General features: G+C 40.5%; 1 protein-coding gene across 1 annotated transcript in view; it reads left to right on the forward strand.

Moving 5' to 3' along the window:
• Positions 1-3,133: 3,133 nt before the first annotated feature.
• Positions 3,134-17,845, forward strand: part of LOC122561394 (deleted in malignant brain tumors 1 protein-like) — a 61,092-nt gene continuing 46,380 nt past the window's right edge. Inside the window, exons 1-4 of the mRNA XM_043713158.1 lie at positions 3,134-3,178; positions 4,690-4,898; positions 8,209-8,356; positions 17,377-17,585. Coding sequence (XP_043569093.1) covers positions 4,793-4,898; positions 8,209-8,356; positions 17,377-17,585 — 463 coding nt within the window. The 5' untranslated portion in view covers positions 3,134-3,178; positions 4,690-4,792. The remainder of the gene's footprint in view (positions 3,179-4,689; positions 4,899-8,208; positions 8,357-17,376; positions 17,586-17,845) is intronic.

Here is a 17,845-nt window from a genome sequence, read left to right on the forward strand (position 1 = left end):
TGATTTAACATGTATGCTTACTTTCAAAGAGTCACTAAGAATCTTTAAGGTCATTTTGCTTCACATCAAGATGCTTTTATTGTATAGAATCACAGTATAGAAATAGATGAAAAACTAGTCTATGTATGTGCCTTTACTACACGTGCATTTGATCCCTTTCTATATGCCTTATTGGAGATTTTCAGGGTGTATTTCTTTTTCTCTTACAGCCTTATAGTTTGAGTTTCCTTTCTAAGTACTTCTGTGCATCATTCTGTATAGTAATGGAAGGGATCAGCCCTCATTGTCAAATCTCAAGTAAGAGATATTGAAGCTTTAACAAGAAAAAAAGGAGACGTGGCTCAGGTACAGGCAGCTGGGATCAAGGGAATCCTTGGAGGTATACAGGGAATACAGGACAGCCTTGGCTGAGAAGCTTAGGGTGCATCCAAAGAGGTACTTTAAGTATATTAAAGGAAAAAGAATAACTGGAGAGAGAACAGGGTAAGGGAACATCTCTGGGACACCCGCACCAATCAACCACACCGCCCTGTGGCCCAACATTTCAACTCCCCCTCCCACTCTGCCGAGGGCATGGAGGTCCTGGGCCTCCTTCACCGCCGCTCCCTCACCACCAAACGCCTGGAGGAAGAACGCCTCATCTTCTGCCTTGTATGCTACTTTCTCCCCACACCCACTCTCCTCTAGCTTATCTCTCCACGCTCCAGGCTCACTGCCTTTATTCCTGATGAAGGGCTTTTGCCCGAAACGTCGATTTTGAAGCTCCTTGGATGCTGCCTGAACTGCTGTGCTCTTCCAGCACCACTAATCCAGAAGGAGAGAGAACAGGGCCCATCAAGAACCAAAGTGGACATATATGTGTAGAACTGCATGAAATGGACAAGGATCTCAATGAATATTTCTCCATGTTTACCATGGAGAAAGACAAGATGACTTGCGAACCTGGGGAAGTTAGTGGTGATATCTTGGGACTGGTCAGCATCACAGTAGAGGAGCTGTTGGATGTTTTAGAATGCATGAAAGTAGATAACTCTTCTGGTCTTGACCAGAAATATCGAAGAACACTGCAAGAGGCTAGAGAAGAGATTGCGAGGCCCCTGGCTGATATTTTTGCATCATTGTTAGTCACAGGTGAGGTCCTGGAAAACTGGAGGGTAGCGAATGTTGTGCCATAAAAGCCTGGGAGCTGTAGACCAGTAAGCTTAACATCAGTGGTAGGTAAGTTACTTGAGAAGATTCTTGAGGGATAAGATGATACATGGATTTGGAAAGGCAGGGGTAGTCAACATGGCTTTGTGAGTGGGAGATCATGCCTCACGAAATTTTTAGAATTCCTTGATGAAGTGACCAGGAAAGTTGATGAGGACAGGGCAGTAGACACTGTCTGTATGGATTTCAGTAAGGCCTTTGATCAGGTTCTACAGGGTAGGCTGCTCTGGAAGGTTAGATTGCATGGAATCCAGGTGAAAGTGAGGACTGCAGATGCTGGAGATCAGAGTCGAGAGTGTGGTGCTGGAAAAGCACAGCAGGTCAGGCAGCATCTGGGGAGCAGGAGAATCACTTGGAATTCCTTCACTTGGAATCCAGGGCAAGCTGGAAAATTAGATACAAAATCGGCTTGATGGTAGGAAGCAGAGGGTAATGGTGAAAGGATGCTTGTCAGACTGGAGGCCTATGACGTGGAGTGCCTCAGGGGTCAATGCTGGACCAATTACTGTTTGTTATCTATGTCAATGATTTGGATGAGGATGTATAAGGCATGATTAGTAAGTTTGCTGATGACACTAAAGTAGATGTTATTGTGGACAGTGAGTAAGATAATCAGAAATTGCACCAGGACCTTGATCAGCTGGGGAAGTGGGCCAAGAAATGGCAAATTTAATATAGATAAGTGTGAGTGCATTTTGGAAAGTCAAATCAAGGTCGGAGTTTCATGGTGAATGGTAGGGCTTTGAGGAGTGTAGTGGAACAGAGGGATCTTGGAGTTCAGGTTCATGGTTCCCTGAAAGTGGAGTCACAGGTAGACAGGGCAGTGAAGGTGGCTTTCGGCACACTGGCCTTCATCAGTCAGGGCATTGAGTTGGTGAGGCCGCACTTGGAGTATTGTGTTTAGTTTTGGTCACCTTGTTATAGGAAGGATGTTATTAAACTGGAAAGAGTGCAGAAGAAGTTTAAAAGGATGTTGCCTGGACTCAAGGGTCTGAGTTATAGGGAGAGGTTGGACAAGCTAGGACTTTTTTCTCGAGAGTGTAGGAAACTGAGGGGGTACCTTATAGAGGTGTATTAGATCATGAGAAGCATGGAGACGATGAATACACTCAGCCTTTTTCCCAGGGTTGCGGAATCGAAGACTAGAAGGCATCAGTTTAAGGTTACAGGGGAAAGAATAAAAGGGAACCTGAGGGGAAACTTTTTTTACACCAAGACTGATACACAAATGGAATGAGCTGCCAGCAGAAGTGGTTGAGGTGGGTACATTAACAATATTTAAAAGGCATTTAGACAAATACATGGACAGGAAAAGATTAGAAAGATATGGATCAAATGCAGGGAAATAGAGTTAGTGTGAATGGACATTTTGGTCGGCGTGGACCAGTTAGGGCCAAAGGGCCTGTCTCAATGTTGTAGGACTCTATCACTCTATGGCTATAGCAGCTAGTTAGATGAGGTGCATTACTCAGCAAAAGGGATCAATTAGCTGGATGGCTGCTTTGTGATGCAGACTGATACCAAAAGCATGGGTTCAATTCCTACACTGACTGAGATTCCCATGAAATACTTTCCTTCTCAACGTCTTGTCTTATGTGAGGCATGGTGATGTCCAGATTAAACCATCACCAGTTGTGTGTGTGTGTCTCTCTCTCTAAGGAGAGAGCAACTCTATGGTCCAGTCAGACAATGGCAACTTTACCTTTACTCATGAAGTTATACCAGAGCTAAAGGGACAAGTCATTAGGAAGAGTGGAGACAGAAACATTGGAGGACAAGTATTTAATACTGCTAATTTCCTCATTTCCTTATTGTTACTAGTTACACAATGTGGAGGGAAACTTGATGATGATAATGGATATTTTGCCAGTCCAAATTATCCATCGCACTATCCAAATAATGCAAAATGTACCTGGTATATATCTGTGGATGATGACAATAGAGTAAGGTTGAATTTTGCCATAATTCAGTAAGTAACCATTTCCACTTATTAATTGTAATTTGCATAATGCCAGAGATATCGATAGCCAAATAACTGTTCCCAATGGATTTATTTAAGAAGAATCAATACTCCAGATGAATTGTTCTAAAATGATATCCATCCCACTGAAGCAATATTATGTCAGTGAAAAATATCATCGTGGGAATCTTATAAATGATAAACAAAAACAGAAGTTGTTAGAAAAGCTCAACAGGTTTGGCAGCATCTGTGAAAAAAAATCAGAGTTAATGTTTTGGGTCTGGTGAGCCTTCCTCAGGACTGATGGTGGGTAGGAAAATGTCAGTTTATATGCAGAAGATAGGGCGGGGAGAGGGGTAAGGAGTAAATGATGGGTAGCGACAGAGCCCAACCTTTATTCCTTACCCCTTTCCCCCGCTCTATCTTCTGTGTATATAAACTAACATTTTTCTAGCTACCATCACTCCTGAGAAAGAGTCACTGGACCTAATACGTTAACTCTGATTTCTCTCCATAGATGCTGCCAAACTCACTGAGTTTTTCCAGCAACTTTTGTTTTTGTTTATGATTTACAGAATCCACAGTTCTTTTGGTTTTTATAAATTATAAACCCTGTTTTATGTATTTAAAACAAAACAGGTTACAGAGTGGGCTGATGGCACAGAGTTAGTTTTAAAAAGAATCAAGTGTCCTGAACAGACTCCTAAGAATGGCTTAATATTTGTATAACTTTACCAGCTGACTTGCAGAGTGAACAGATCAAAGTTAGGCTGTCTAGGTGTAGCCCAATAAAGAAAGGATACTTAAACATGTGTGGATTGCCATCTCCTGAAGTACTTAAAAACATACAGACATCATCTAATTATTCGGATGGGTGAGAAGCAAACTCAAAAAGTTAAATTTCCCCATGTTTTGCCCATGTCTTTTTCGGGGAGTTTCATGGAGGCTTTTTCTCTGGGGATCACCATGACTTTTCTCTTGCGATTTTCTGCTCTTTATCTCAACATTAATGCTTCTGGGCTCTATAATGCTGTTTGTCTTGAATTGTATGTACATTATTATTGAATCTACTCCCACTATTCTTTCAAGCAGCACTTTTCAGATCATTACGATTTGTCTTAAGAAATAATTTTTCTTTGGCTCTTCCCAAGTAATTCTGCCAATTATTTTAAACTGTATTTCAGCTGGTTATTGACCCTTCAGTGTACACTTGCATTAGTTAAACCATCAAAACCCCTCATAATGCTAAGCATTCATTTTAAGTCCTGCCTAAAACCACTCTGCTTTGAAGAAATCAAATCAGCTTCTCTCCTTTCTACCACAAATAATCAAATAACTCGTGTAGCCATTATATGAAGAGAAATTCGATCTGATTTGTTGAAAGATTGTACCTGGATGGGTGTATATAGTTCTAAACTCCTCTTTTTTGAATGGATATCCAATATAAGGTGCATGATTCATAAAGTTGATTTTTAATGAACGAAAAGAAAAGAGATGTAAAATATATTCTGTCTCTGCAGGCTGGAAGTTTCCCCTCATTGTTCAAATGATTATATTACAATATATGATGGGCCTTCAACAAATTCTCCTGCACTTGCCACAATATGTACTGGATCAGACAAGATGTTTACATCATCATCCAACACCATGACTGTTTATTTTCAATCTGATTCCAGTAATACTGGTCCTGGCTTTACTGTAGATTATTACGAGGTGTCTTCAATACAATGTAAGTGTTAAATTGCCTCTCTTAATCAGTGTGGTTTAAATTAGAACAGTAGGAAAATGTCTTAATATATGTATGGTTTTCTTCAGAGGCCAAGGTCTCCATTCTTAAAACTTCATGTTATTATGCTATTTATACACAATTGCAAAAAACATGTAGCACAGGAACAGCCCATAACTAATCTGTAGAGATGTTTATACTCCACACAGGATTCCCACTTTCGCTGTATATATTTCCATTCCCCTTTCTCCTATGGAGTCATCTGCTTTTCTTTGGAAAGTATCCAAACTCTGTGACTTAATGATTTCTTGTGGAAATGTGTTCTACTTTCTGAGTGAAGAAAGTTCTCCTTATTTCCCAATTGGATTTATTAGGGGCTGGTTTGTACTTTAAGCCTGGATTTTTGAATCATCTCAAACTTATGCTTCCAAAACCATTGACAATTTTCAGGACCCATGTCAGGTTATTCTGGATTTCATTTCTGGAAGAAAAAATTCCCTAATCTTTTCAATATTTCCCAAAAGCTGAGATAACTCTGTTTTAACATCATTATTGTTAATCAGTTTTGCATTTTCTCTAGTGTTAACTTTTATCGGAGGACAAACAGACCCATGCACTTTACTTTAAAACTGTCCTCACCATTGTCCTATACAAGATTAGTATAACTCCATTATATCTGTCTATTTTGTTGATATGAGATGCTCTTTTTACTAATTTTATTTGCATTTGCACTTTTGCTTTTGCTTTTCCAGTCCATTCAGTATTTTTTTAATTATCCAAACTTTATATGATGTTTGAATAATTGTTAGAGAGTATAAAGCTTGGGTATTCCAGAAAAAAAATGTTGTTTAAACTTTCATCTTGGACTCATCAGGACAGGCACAAGAACACCAAATTTCAAAAGGAACAACAATTTGTTCTGAATAAGAAAAAATGAAAACAACAAGTGCCAATTGGTTATCAAGTGTACTTTGATTGGTTGAAGAGTTGTCATTGGTGAATGTGCCAGGGAGCAATTATAACCCAGGCTTATGTTAAAAGTAAGAAAAATGCAAATCAACTCTGTACTGGGCCTGGGAATGGTTGATAGGTACAGAGTGGAGGGAGCTTTAATCTATATTTTACCACGTTATACCTGTCCTGGAAGTATTTGATAGGGATCGTGTAGAACAAGCTTAAAGTTTTGTTTGAAAGAGTAGAGAGTGTGTTACTTTCAGTTTAAAATAGTAGAATAAGGTGTACTTTCAGTGTAAAAGAGTAGCAGGGGCTTACTCAGTTCTAACCCTGTGCTGTAACTGAGCTGAGAGTGTTTGATGGGGTCAGTGTACAGAGAGCTTTAATTTCTGTTTAAATGTGAAGAGGAACTTTTACTCAGTATCCAACGCTGTGCTATCCCTGTCCGTGGAGTCATTCATGGGATAGTGTGGACCAAGCTTTATTTTGTATCTAACCCTTTGCAGTCCTTCTTCTGAGTATGTTTGATGCGTGTAAAAAAAAAGTATCAGGAGTCTTGATCAACAGATGAAGCCAGATGTTTCATGCTGCCATCTTGCAGTTGCAACATGAGTGATATTCTCCACTGACAGGATTCTGCTGTCAAGTCAAATATATGTTCCTCCTACCACACAAAAGAAAAACTATATGTGCTTTTCAGTGCTGGTGTGTTTCCAGATGTGTGGTTCACACCTCCCAATATGGGTTGTTTGAGTACAGACGGTACTTTGCCTGTTGTGAACAGCTGAAGATGAACATGGAAGTACCATGAACTGTCATGAGGGTCATAGCATGTGTGAGGAAACAGAGCATGTCATGGGGAGCAGGACGAGCTATAGTTGCTGAAGTGGGTCATGAGTTGGCATGAGAAGCTTGAGGGACCATAGTGGGTAGGTAGTGGGACAAGGCTTGGAATGGAGGGTATGGGACTTACTGGGTGGATGCGGCATTAACTGAGTTGGGAAGAGGCATGAGCAGAGCCTTTTGAATTTACCCATCAAAAATATTCCATGATTCGTGGTCTTCAGAAATGCCATGGACCATGAGTTTTGATCCAACTCCATGAAAATTGCAGATAAGCCATGCCTACTTGTACAATTATTCCAGACAGATCAGGAGTGTCAGTATTGTGCTCATAAACTGAACCATCCCACACCCTTAAGAAAGCATAGGCCACAGTGTCCAAAAGTAGATGTGAGTCCATGATTGGATATACTGACTTTATCGCTCAGAATTTTATTACCAACCTATTTAAGATTCATCAGTTCAGTTTTATAATGTGGCTTACTTACACTTACTAGAAAACACCTATGTTCATACACAGAACTCTGTTCCATGTAAACTGGAAGAACATGACCAAGCATTGTACTCTTTTCAAATAAACACACTCATGGGAGACAACTTTCTGGGTTGCTGATGAATTCCACAAGAGATTTTTAAGGCTGAGTTAGACAGATTCCTGATTGGTAAGGGAATCAAATGGTACAGGGCTAGATGGATGTGTAATGGTGCTGTCACTAGGCAAAGCCCTTCATCAGGAAGGTCCTGATTTTCCTGCTCCTCAGATGCTGCCTGACCTGTGTGCTTTTCCAGCACTACACTCTCAACTCTAATCTCCAGCATCTACAGTCCTCATGTTTGCCTAGTTATCCAGAGGTTAAAGTTAATATTCTAAGGACATGAATTCAAATCTCAATGGCAGGTGGTGGAATTTAAGTTCAATTAATTAAATCTGCAATTGAAGACTAGTCTCAGAATTGGTGACTGCTAAACTATCACTGTTGGTTGTAAAAATTTACCTGGTTCACTCCTTTCAGAAAGGATGTTTGGCATCCTTACCTCCTGTCCTGCATGAGATTCCACATCCACATCAATGTGGCTGTTTCTTCACAGCTTTCTGAAAGTGGGCAAGCAATTTACTTTAAGGACACTTAGGAATGGACAATAAATTCTGGCCTTGATGTGATGTCTATTAAAATGCAAGCTTGAAGCTTTGGGGTTCTTCCGTAACCTAATATCTAAGTGAACCCCTTCCTGCTCAATTGTAAATACGATTTGACTTCATCTGAACTAATAAATGTTTCAGCAATTCTGGGCTTTGTATGAAAATAAACTGAACCTCCTCTGAGCTTCAGATTTCGCTGCAAGTCCCCAACACTAATGGGTGTAGCATCCTCCACTGTCAAATTTCAAGTAAGGTATCAGCTTGTTAGTGAGGTAAATTACCCATCAAATAATACCAGAGGTAAAGGGTCGATAGAAATAGAGGACAATTACCTATTCGATGCTCCTTATTTCCTAATTTCTTCATTGTTACTAGATGCACGATGCGGAGGGAGATTTGATGATGATAGCAGATCTTTTGCCAGCCCCAATTATCCACGGCCCTATCCAAATGATGCGAAATGTACCTGGTTTATAACTGTGGATGATAACAAAAGAGTAAGATTGTATTTCATTATGATTCAGTAAGTAACTGTGTTTCAACTTCTGTATATAACAGTTGATAATATCAGAGGTATTGATCACCTAATAAGATTACAGGTGTATTTTAGGGGCATTTTAGTGCTCCAGTTGTACTTTTACATAGCTATCAACCCACAGAATAAATTGTAGGCTGAATCCTCCCAGAAATAGTAATCACTGTTAAATTACCATTCCAGCCTTTTTTTAACACTTAAGATGAAACTTCTCACTTCTGAAACCAGAATAATAGTACACCTTGAGCCCATTTGTATATATCTCAATTTATTTTAATAATTTGCACAATGTGGGCAGCACTGACCAGGTCTGCATTTATTGCCCACTCCTAATTTCCCTTGAGAGAGTAAAGGTAAGCTACCCTATTGAAATGCTGTATGTGAGTGGGGAAAGGAGTGGATGTGAAATGTGGTGAATAAGTGTCAATCAAGTGGGTGTTTTTGTTTTGACTAGTGTCAAGCTTTCTGACTGTTGTTGGAGCTGTACTCGTCAAGCAATGTAGGGAGTATTTCATCACACTTCTGACTGATGCCTTGGGGATGGTGGACAGGCTTTGAGGTACCAGAAGGTGAATTACTTCCCATACATTTTCCTGCTGCTGACTTGCTGTTGTAGCCACGCCATTTTTGTGGCTGGTCCAGTTCAGTTTCTGGTCAATGGTAACCCCATGGCCACACATCTACCAACCAAAGTCAACTTGGCAACTAGTCATCTCATTCCTGACATGCAGCATAAATGTTTACTTCCTCCTTGAGTTTGTATTATTGGGAAATGTCCTGATGAATGCATGGCAAAAGGTTTGCCTGGTTACTCAACCAGGCTTTGTTTGAGAAGCTCAACAAATCTCTTGAGGTCCTGGAAAAGCAGATTGAAGAAGAAATCAAAGAGAAGCTTGCCCTGGCCTCTGCAAAAGTACGAACAGCAGCTGGAAGACCTGGGGAAAGGACTGACAAGCTTGAATGCAGAGTCACAGGGGAGGAAGCTGAGGCTGATTCATCCAAGAGTCAGATTGAAGCCCTGGAAACACAGGTCCAAGGTTTGCTGGATCTGCTGGATGATCTTGAGAACAGGGGAAGAAGGAAGAATCTTTGTGTGGTTTGTCTGCCGAGGGGATAGAAAGTGAGTGGCCAGTTGAATTCTTTGAGAAGTGGTTGCTGGAATTCCTTGGCTCGGAGGCTGAAAGGGGAAGGATAAAGATTGAGAGAGCTCACCAGGTCATGGCATGAGGCAGGGTATGGACAGCGCCCTTGCACTGTTCTGGTATGGTTCCATCATTATAAAGACAAACATAGAGTCATGGAAGCTTCCAGAGCCCAAGTGAAGGAACCAAGGGCATTGGTGTGCGAGGGCTCCAGGGTCATATTTTTCCAAGACTTTTCAGTGGCAGTGATCCGGAAAAGGAAACCCTATGATGGAATCAAGAAGAGATTGAGAGAACCTGGGATTCAGTACTCTCTAATATATCCAGCGGTGCTTTGGATTAACTATAATGGATCTGTATATTTATTTGACTTGTCAGAGAAAGCTAGGAACTTTGTGGATATGTTAACTTAAGCTGGATGATTGAATAGATACAGATAACAAAGTTGCTTGTGTTTGACCTTCTTTAGGGAGGATTTGGTGGAGTCTTCTTTTGTTGGTAAGAAGTTGCATTAAATGAAGCTCAGATTTGATAGAGTATTCAACTCTAATTTCTAAGTTAAATTATACCAGGAGGTGGGTGACATATTTACTTTTAATTTACTGGTGTATATTATTAATCCTGCCTTTTGCTTTCTTCTTTTGCTACTTTAACCTTGATTGCCTGTGTTATGGCGTGACCCTAGCTAGGAGAAATTAAGAGGATGGTTGGAATGGTTAGTAGTGTTTTGGGGCATGTAGGTGCCCCCTTTGAATGGGGTGAATTTCTCTAATCAGTGCCTTTGGTGCTTTTTTGCTTTTCCATTTTTGCAAGTTTTGTAAGTTTCTTGATTGTAGCTGTTTTAATTTCTGTAGTTTTTGTGTTATGTGGATTTTTTTTAATGCTCAGTGATTTGTAATTCAAGTTCTTCCTCTCTGAAGTCTAAATAGTGCAATAGAATGTTACGGCTAAGGATGTGTCCAAGTAGTGCACCTGGAACATTAAGGGGAGTCATTCGCCGGTCAAGAGGAAGAAGGTACTCTCCAGTCTCAAAAGGAAGAGGGTGGATATTGCCTTATTACAAGAGAAACACCTAGATGGTGCAGAACATTTGAAACTGAAACTTAATGGGTATGACTGGGTTTATTTCTCATCTTTCAATACTAGGAGTGGGGTATTGGCCATACTTGTTAGGAAGAATCTCCCATTTAAGTTGTTAGTCTGTATGAAAGACACACACAGGAGATTTTTAATCCTTAAAGCTTTTATAAATGGAAAAGAATACGGGATTTTAAATTTAAAGTTTGTGAGAAATTTGTAGCTTGGGTGCTCGTTGCTGTGGTTCTGTTCGCCGAGCTGGAAGTTTTTGTTGCAAATGTTTCATCCCCTGTCCAGGTGACATCCTCAGTGCTTGGGAGCCTCCTGTGAAGCGCTTCTGTGGTGTTTCCTCCGGCATTTATAGTGGCCTGTCCCTGCTGCTTCCAGTTGTCAGTTTCAGCTGTCCGCTGTAGTGGCCGCTATATTGGGTCCAGGTCGATGTGTTTGTTGATGGAGTTTGTGGATGAGTGCCATGCTTCTAGGAATTCTCTGGCTGTTCTTTGTTTCGCTTGCCCTATAATGGTAGTGTTGTCCCAGTCAAATTCATGTTGCTTGTCGTCTGCGTGTGATTTTAAATGTCTACTGTCCCCTGGCCCACCCTCCCGAGTTCCCTCTCAAGTGGTTAGCCTCGCATTTCAGCATAATCATCACAGCAGGAGTGATTTAATTGTCTAATAGATCCTACGGTAGACAGATTGCCAAAAGGTCCCTCGAAATCTTCTTTACGATCTAAGCAATTAAGTGATTTGTGTGTTGAACTAGAATGGGTAGATGTTTGGAGGCACCTACACCCTATTGGTAGGGATTTTACGTTTTTCTCCAATCTGCACAAATGCCATACCAGGATTGATTTCTTTTGGACTCCTGCAGCGAATTTGGGCTCAGTGGTGTCATGTACAATTGGCAATATCTATATTTCTGATCATGCCCCAGTGTATCTAATGGTCAGGAGTAAGGATACTCTGGTAGGTTTGAGGCACTGGCAACTGAATCCCTTCATCCTTAAGGATAGCACGTTTACTGAATCCTTTTCCACTGAATTCAGGACTTTTTTTTAGACGTTAATTCAGACTCAGCTAGTAATCCATCCATTTGCTGGGAAACTGCTAAAGCCTATGCTAGGGGGTTAGTTACTTCCTACTCTGCCAGTAAGAAATGGCAGGAGGGTGAGCAGCAATGCTTGCTCGAAACAAGGGCTGAAGGCAACCGAAAAGACACACTTCAATAGGCCCTCGCTGGCTAAACTACAGAAGATTGCAAGGCTTTGGTCCACACTGAATTCCATGCTCACACAGACAGCTAAGAAGGAGATTACATTTGCAAAACAAGGGTTGTTTAAGCATGGAGATAAACCAACAAATACTGAGCGTTTCTTGCCAGGAAGAAGAGTGCTTCCCAAGCCACTACCTCGGTCAAGGAAGATACTGGAAACTTAACCCATGAGGCTAAAAGGATTAACACGACATTTCAGAAATTTTACTCTGAACTGTACCAGTCTGAAAGTTCTGAGGATGGGCGGGCTAGGATGGAGTCTTTTTTTTAAGAATGTGGACCTCCTGAGTGTGCCCCACTGTAAGGGCAAATGGTGCAGGAGGCTGTGAGGCAGCTCCAGAATGGAAAGGCGTCTGGTCCTGACAGACTTCCCAGTAAATTTGAGAAGGAATTTAAATGTACTGCCAGGACCGATGCTTAGTATGTTTAACGAATCACATAGTCATGGCCTCCTCTGGCCATCTTTAAGGGAGGCAAACATTTTTCTTATCCTTAAAAAAGGGAAGGCCATGGAGGACTGTACTTCCTGTAGACCCATCTCACTTCTGAATGTCAAATTTTAAAATTCTTTCTAAGACTCTTGCACTGAGACTAGAAACTGTGCTGCCCTTCATCATTAAGGAGGGTCAACCGGGTTTTAAAAAAGGTCTCAGATTATCTAATAATGTCAGGGGGTTACTTAACATGATCCAAGTATGTCAACAATGATTGGTACAGGGATTAGTGATTTCTCTAGATGCGGAGAAGGCATTTAACGGGCCATATCTTTTTTTATACGTTAAAGCTGTTTGGCTTGGGTGAGATCTTTATCAGATCAGTAAAGGTTCTTTATAGTGACCGTCTTGCTGCAGTTTTCACCAATGGGGCAGTCAATAGGGCTGTCCCTTATCATTGTTGCTTTTTACATTGGTGATTGAACCATTGGCAGAGGCAATATATAGGGATTCCAATATATCTACTCCAGAAGTCAGGACGAAGTCTCATAAGATTGCATTGTATGTGGATGATATTCTTGTCTTTTTATCAAACCCAACAGTTTTGGTACCTCATCTGAGACAATGCATTAATTCGTTTGGCGGCTTTTTGGGTTTCCAGGATTAATTTTGCGAAATTGGAAGCTATGCCCATGGGTAGTCTCCTGAAAATGACTGGCCTTGAGGGCGAATCTCTGTTTCCCTTTAAGTGGTCACAGGAAGGTTTTCTCTACTTACGTATATTCATTACCTCTGTCTTTGATCGGCTATTTAAAACCAATTTTGCCTATTTATTCGACAAAATCAAGCAAGATCCTCAAAGATGGGAGGCACTTCCGATACCTTGGTTAGGTCGGATAGCCTTCATTATAATGAACATTCTCCACTGCCTGCTGTACTCTATGCAAATTCTTCCTTTGATCTTTACATTTAGGAGACTGAACAGCTGGTTCAGTTCTTTCATCTGGCAAGTGACCCCCTATTAAACTAACTAATTTAAAACTACTCCTCAGACTGGGAGGAGTGGACCTCCCAGACATTAAAGACCATCAATTAAGCTCGTTGCTATCTCACGTGAATGACTGGGCCCGGAGGTGGGGGGAACACTCACTCATTATGGTAAGATATTGAAGCTTCCCAGGCAAGATGCCCCCTTACGAGTCTACTGTTCTTGGAGAAAATGAGGACCGTTAAGGAATATTGCCAGAGCCCAATAGTTAGTAATACTGTTAAAGCATGGAGTGCAATGCATCAGAGTGAGGGCAACATTGCCCATAGGTGGTATGCTGGGTTTTCAGCCAGGGATGATGGACTTGGGATTTAAACTACGGGCAGTTAGGGGTGTGTCTTGCCTGGGTGACTTATTCGAGGGGGACATACTGATGTCTTTTGACTAGTTAGCTTGGAAATATGAGTTGTCCCGGTAGGGACCTCTCTGTTTTTATCAAATTAGAAATTTCATACAAAAAGAGACCACACTTCTAACTGACTTTTATAGATCTGACATGAAGAATAGGGTGCAGAGTGCTGAGAATACGCTTTCTGTCAGTAATGTCTATCACCAATGGGAGACGGCCCCTTGAGCGTGTCCGAGCGGCTCTGTAAGGTATGGGAGAGGGAGATGGATGTTGAGATCTCTTCTGAAGTATGGGAGGATATCTGGAAAAATGCAAGAAGGATCTCGATTTGCAATAGGACCCACACCTTGCAAGCGAAGATTCTTCATAGGCTCCATTTGGCTTCAGACCATCTCTCAAAATTTAAAGTGGGAGTATCTCCAATGAGTCCGAAATGCAAAATGAGTACGAGTACACTCACTCATTGTCTATGGTCCTGCCACAGGCTTTGGGCATACTGGAGCACTGTGGTAGGCAAAATAGAGAGGGTCTTGGGAACAGAGGTGAAGACAGATCCAGTATCTCTTCTTCTTGGCCTAGCTAATTTACTTCCATTAGACGCGTACAAAAAAAAGCTTTTCAGTATCCTCACTTTTTGTGCAAAAATGAACATTCTGTTAGGATGGGTGTATTGAAACCTCTGCCCTCCCCCCCCCAAAAGGAAGAGGGTGGATATTGCCTTATTACAAGAGAAACACCTAGATGGTGCAGAACATTTGAAACTGAAACTTAATGGGTATGACTGGGTTTATTTCTCATCTTTCAATACTAGGAGTGGGGTATTGGCCATACTTGTTAGGAAGAATCTCCCATTTAAGTTGTTAGTCTGTATGAAAGACACACACAGGAGATTTTTAATCCTTAAAGCTTTTATAAATGGAAAAGAATACGGGATTTTAAATTTAAAGTTTGTGAGAAATTTGTAGCTTGGGTGCTCGTTGCTGTGGTTCTGTTCGCCGAGCACTTTTGCACTTTTTGTGCAAAAATGAACATTCTGTTAGGATGGGTGTATTGAAACCTCTGCCCCCCCCCCCCCTCCGGGTCTGACAGGCTGGTGTAAGCTAGTCATGGAACACATCCATTGGACCGTCTTACAAGAATGGTGCACCATAAAACTGAGAATTTCTATAAGGCGTGACAGCCCTTTTTAGACTACTTCGGTACAGATTTGTCTGCCATCCTAATAAGGGCCTTTATGTAACCATGATGATTCTGTTTAATGAATCTGGTATTCAGAGAGGAGGAATTATGAACACATGAACATGTATAAATTTTTGCTCTCAATGGTCGAAAGCAATAAATTTGTTTTACTGAGCTGTATTGTTATTATTACTGACACGATTTATTCATTAGTTAGCTGGTAGTTGTTATTTATTTATATAATTAGTGGGTTTTTTTGTATTGTTTTGAATGGTTTTGTATTGTATTTGTTGTAATACTCAAAAATGTTTTCCTTTTTTCAATAAAAGATATATACAAAATAACTTGAAAAAAAATCTGTTTTTAAAATGCTAGTTCAATGGCAACCATATAATCATTGCTAATTGTTATGAAGACACATCCGGTTCACTAATATCCTTTTGGGACGAAAAATTTCCACCAATACTTGTTGCTAATGTTAGTCTAGGTTACTGATAACATGTTGAGAAGAATACTCCCATGTCACCTTACACAGAAGATAGGCTTAGTCTTGAACAGTAAACAGGTTTATTGCACTTTACTCAAGTTTGTATTATTGCTACTAAAACATTTTCACACAACGTTGGTAACAAGCACAACATAGAACATAGATCATCAAAAAACCAGAAACAGAACTGGCTAGGATATTCTCTTCTCAGCAACAGTTCTTTAGATCCTGATAAGCAAGACCTTATCTTCTGATGTCCATTAATCATCTTGCCTTATATAATACGGCAGGTTCCTGCAGAATAATTCCATTATGACTGCTATCACAATAGCTGGCATCTTTGCGCACCACGTGAGCATTCGGAAAATGGAATATTTGCAGTTGCTGTATATCTCAGCATTTAGGTGACATGTCTCAAATTGGCATGTGCAAAATCAATGCCACGGGAAGCCCACCACTGTGTAAAGCCACACAGAGGATCTAACTACCTCTCTCTGGTCAGTAAGAAGACAATTCTCCTCTTCTGGAATAAAAAGCTTTAGACATCTCTATTACATCACTGGACAGCAAACTGGGAGATGTTACAGGTGTTATTTGTTTCATTCTGGAGATTCAGGGAATGATCACTTGCACATTTACATTTAGTACAGTTCTTGCCCTGCTCTGAGAGTACAGGTTTGTCTGAAAGAAGTGGCCAAACTGTATGAGCAGCTGCTTTGGAGTTAACACACATACTGTTCCTGGTGTACTTGGGGTAAGAGAAGAGAACCCTAATGATGTTGGATGGATATGTCCTCCTTCAGATTGCCCTTTACTCCATGTTCCTCCTCTCTCTGAGGGCTGTTTTCTGTTCTGTGCTGCCTCTGCTACATTTCCTGCTGGTGTTGTGGGCCGAAATAAATGTTTACAACAGTGACTGTGACTGGGAGCAAGTGGTCTGATATGAAGCCTTGAAAACAAAGCAAATATTTTTTTCACCTAGAACACCATATATTCTTGAAGTCGCCAACTTTAAACAACTCTGCAAAACTGCAAAGCACTTCTAACAAACTCAGATGCATGTGGTAAAAATAAATTGACCACTGATTTGAGAGTATATGATGACCTTTTCGAATAGCACTGGTGGAGTAAACTTACCTGATGGAAAACTCTTGTTTAGTGATATATGTTGAAGAGATGGTCTTGGGGCAGAGAGTTTGAAAATTGCAAGCCTGGCATCAAATTAGCTTTTAAGTTCCGAAGAAGAGTTAAAGCAGAATATTGACTCATTCTCTCTCTACAGATGCTTCTGGATCTGCTGAATTTTTCCAGCATTTACTGTGGTTATTTACAATTTCCAGCATTTGCAGTGTTTTGCTTTTAAACAAATCAAGGTTATGCATTGACTAATATTAAAGTTTGCCCACTGCCTGTGATTCTGGTATTGAAATTGCATACCTTGCAGAGCTACATATTACTGCTATAGAGTCTTACAGCATAGGGGTGGTTAATTGAAAAAGGGTTGGTTGTTCTTCAAGTTATTTCTTTCAAATAATGATGTAGAAACACTGCCAAAATTATTATTGAATCTACTCCCGCCATCCTGTCAGGCAATGCATTCCAGATCATAGCTCTTAATTCATTATTGCAAAATAATTTTTCCTCATCCCATCCCAAGTCCTTTTGTCGATTATCTTACTTTTATTTTTCTCTGGTTACTTACTCTTGTGTAGGTAATTTTTCATTATTTATCCCATTAACGTGTCTCGTGCTTTTGAGTGTTTCTATCAAATCTTGCCTGAAACCATTTGAAGAACAAACCCCGCTCTTGTGGTTTCTCCCTCGGATGATCAAATAAATGTTATTCATATTAAGACAGATAGTAATCGATTGTTGTATGATTGGGTCTAGATGACTGGATGGGGTTGAGCCATGTTCCACAGTTGCTTCCTTTTTGTATATATATCTAATATGTGGTGCATGATTTATGCAATGTATTACTCCTAAAAGAAATGAAGTGGAAAATACATTCTCTCCTCAGGCTGGAAGTTTCACCATATTGCTCAAATGATTACATTGCAGTTTATGATGGGCCGACAACAAATTCGCCAACACTTGCCACAATTTGTACCGGATCAAAACTTAAATTTACATCATCATTCAACACCATGACTGTCTATTTCCAATCTGATTCCCGTAATACGGAGCTTGGCTTTATTGCTGATTACTACGAGGTACTTCCACATCAAAGTAAGTTTACTTACTTCTCCTGATCAGTGCTGTTTAATTTAGGGTATAGGAAAATGATTTATCATGTGTCATTATTTTCAGAGAGTCATAGAGTCATAGAGACTTACAGCGCGGAAACAGACCCTTCAGTCCAACTCGTCCATGCTGATCAGATATCCTAACTTAATCTAGTCCCATTTGCCAGCACTTGGCTCCAATCCCTCTGAACCCTTTCTATTCATGTTCCCATCCAGATGCCTTTTAAGTGATATAATTGTATC

The sequence above is a fragment of the Chiloscyllium plagiosum genome, chromosome 22 (assembly GCF_004010195.1).
Source record: "Chiloscyllium plagiosum isolate BGI_BamShark_2017 chromosome 22, ASM401019v2, whole genome shotgun sequence".
Taxonomy (NCBI): domain Eukaryota; kingdom Metazoa; phylum Chordata; class Chondrichthyes; order Orectolobiformes; family Hemiscylliidae; genus Chiloscyllium; species Chiloscyllium plagiosum.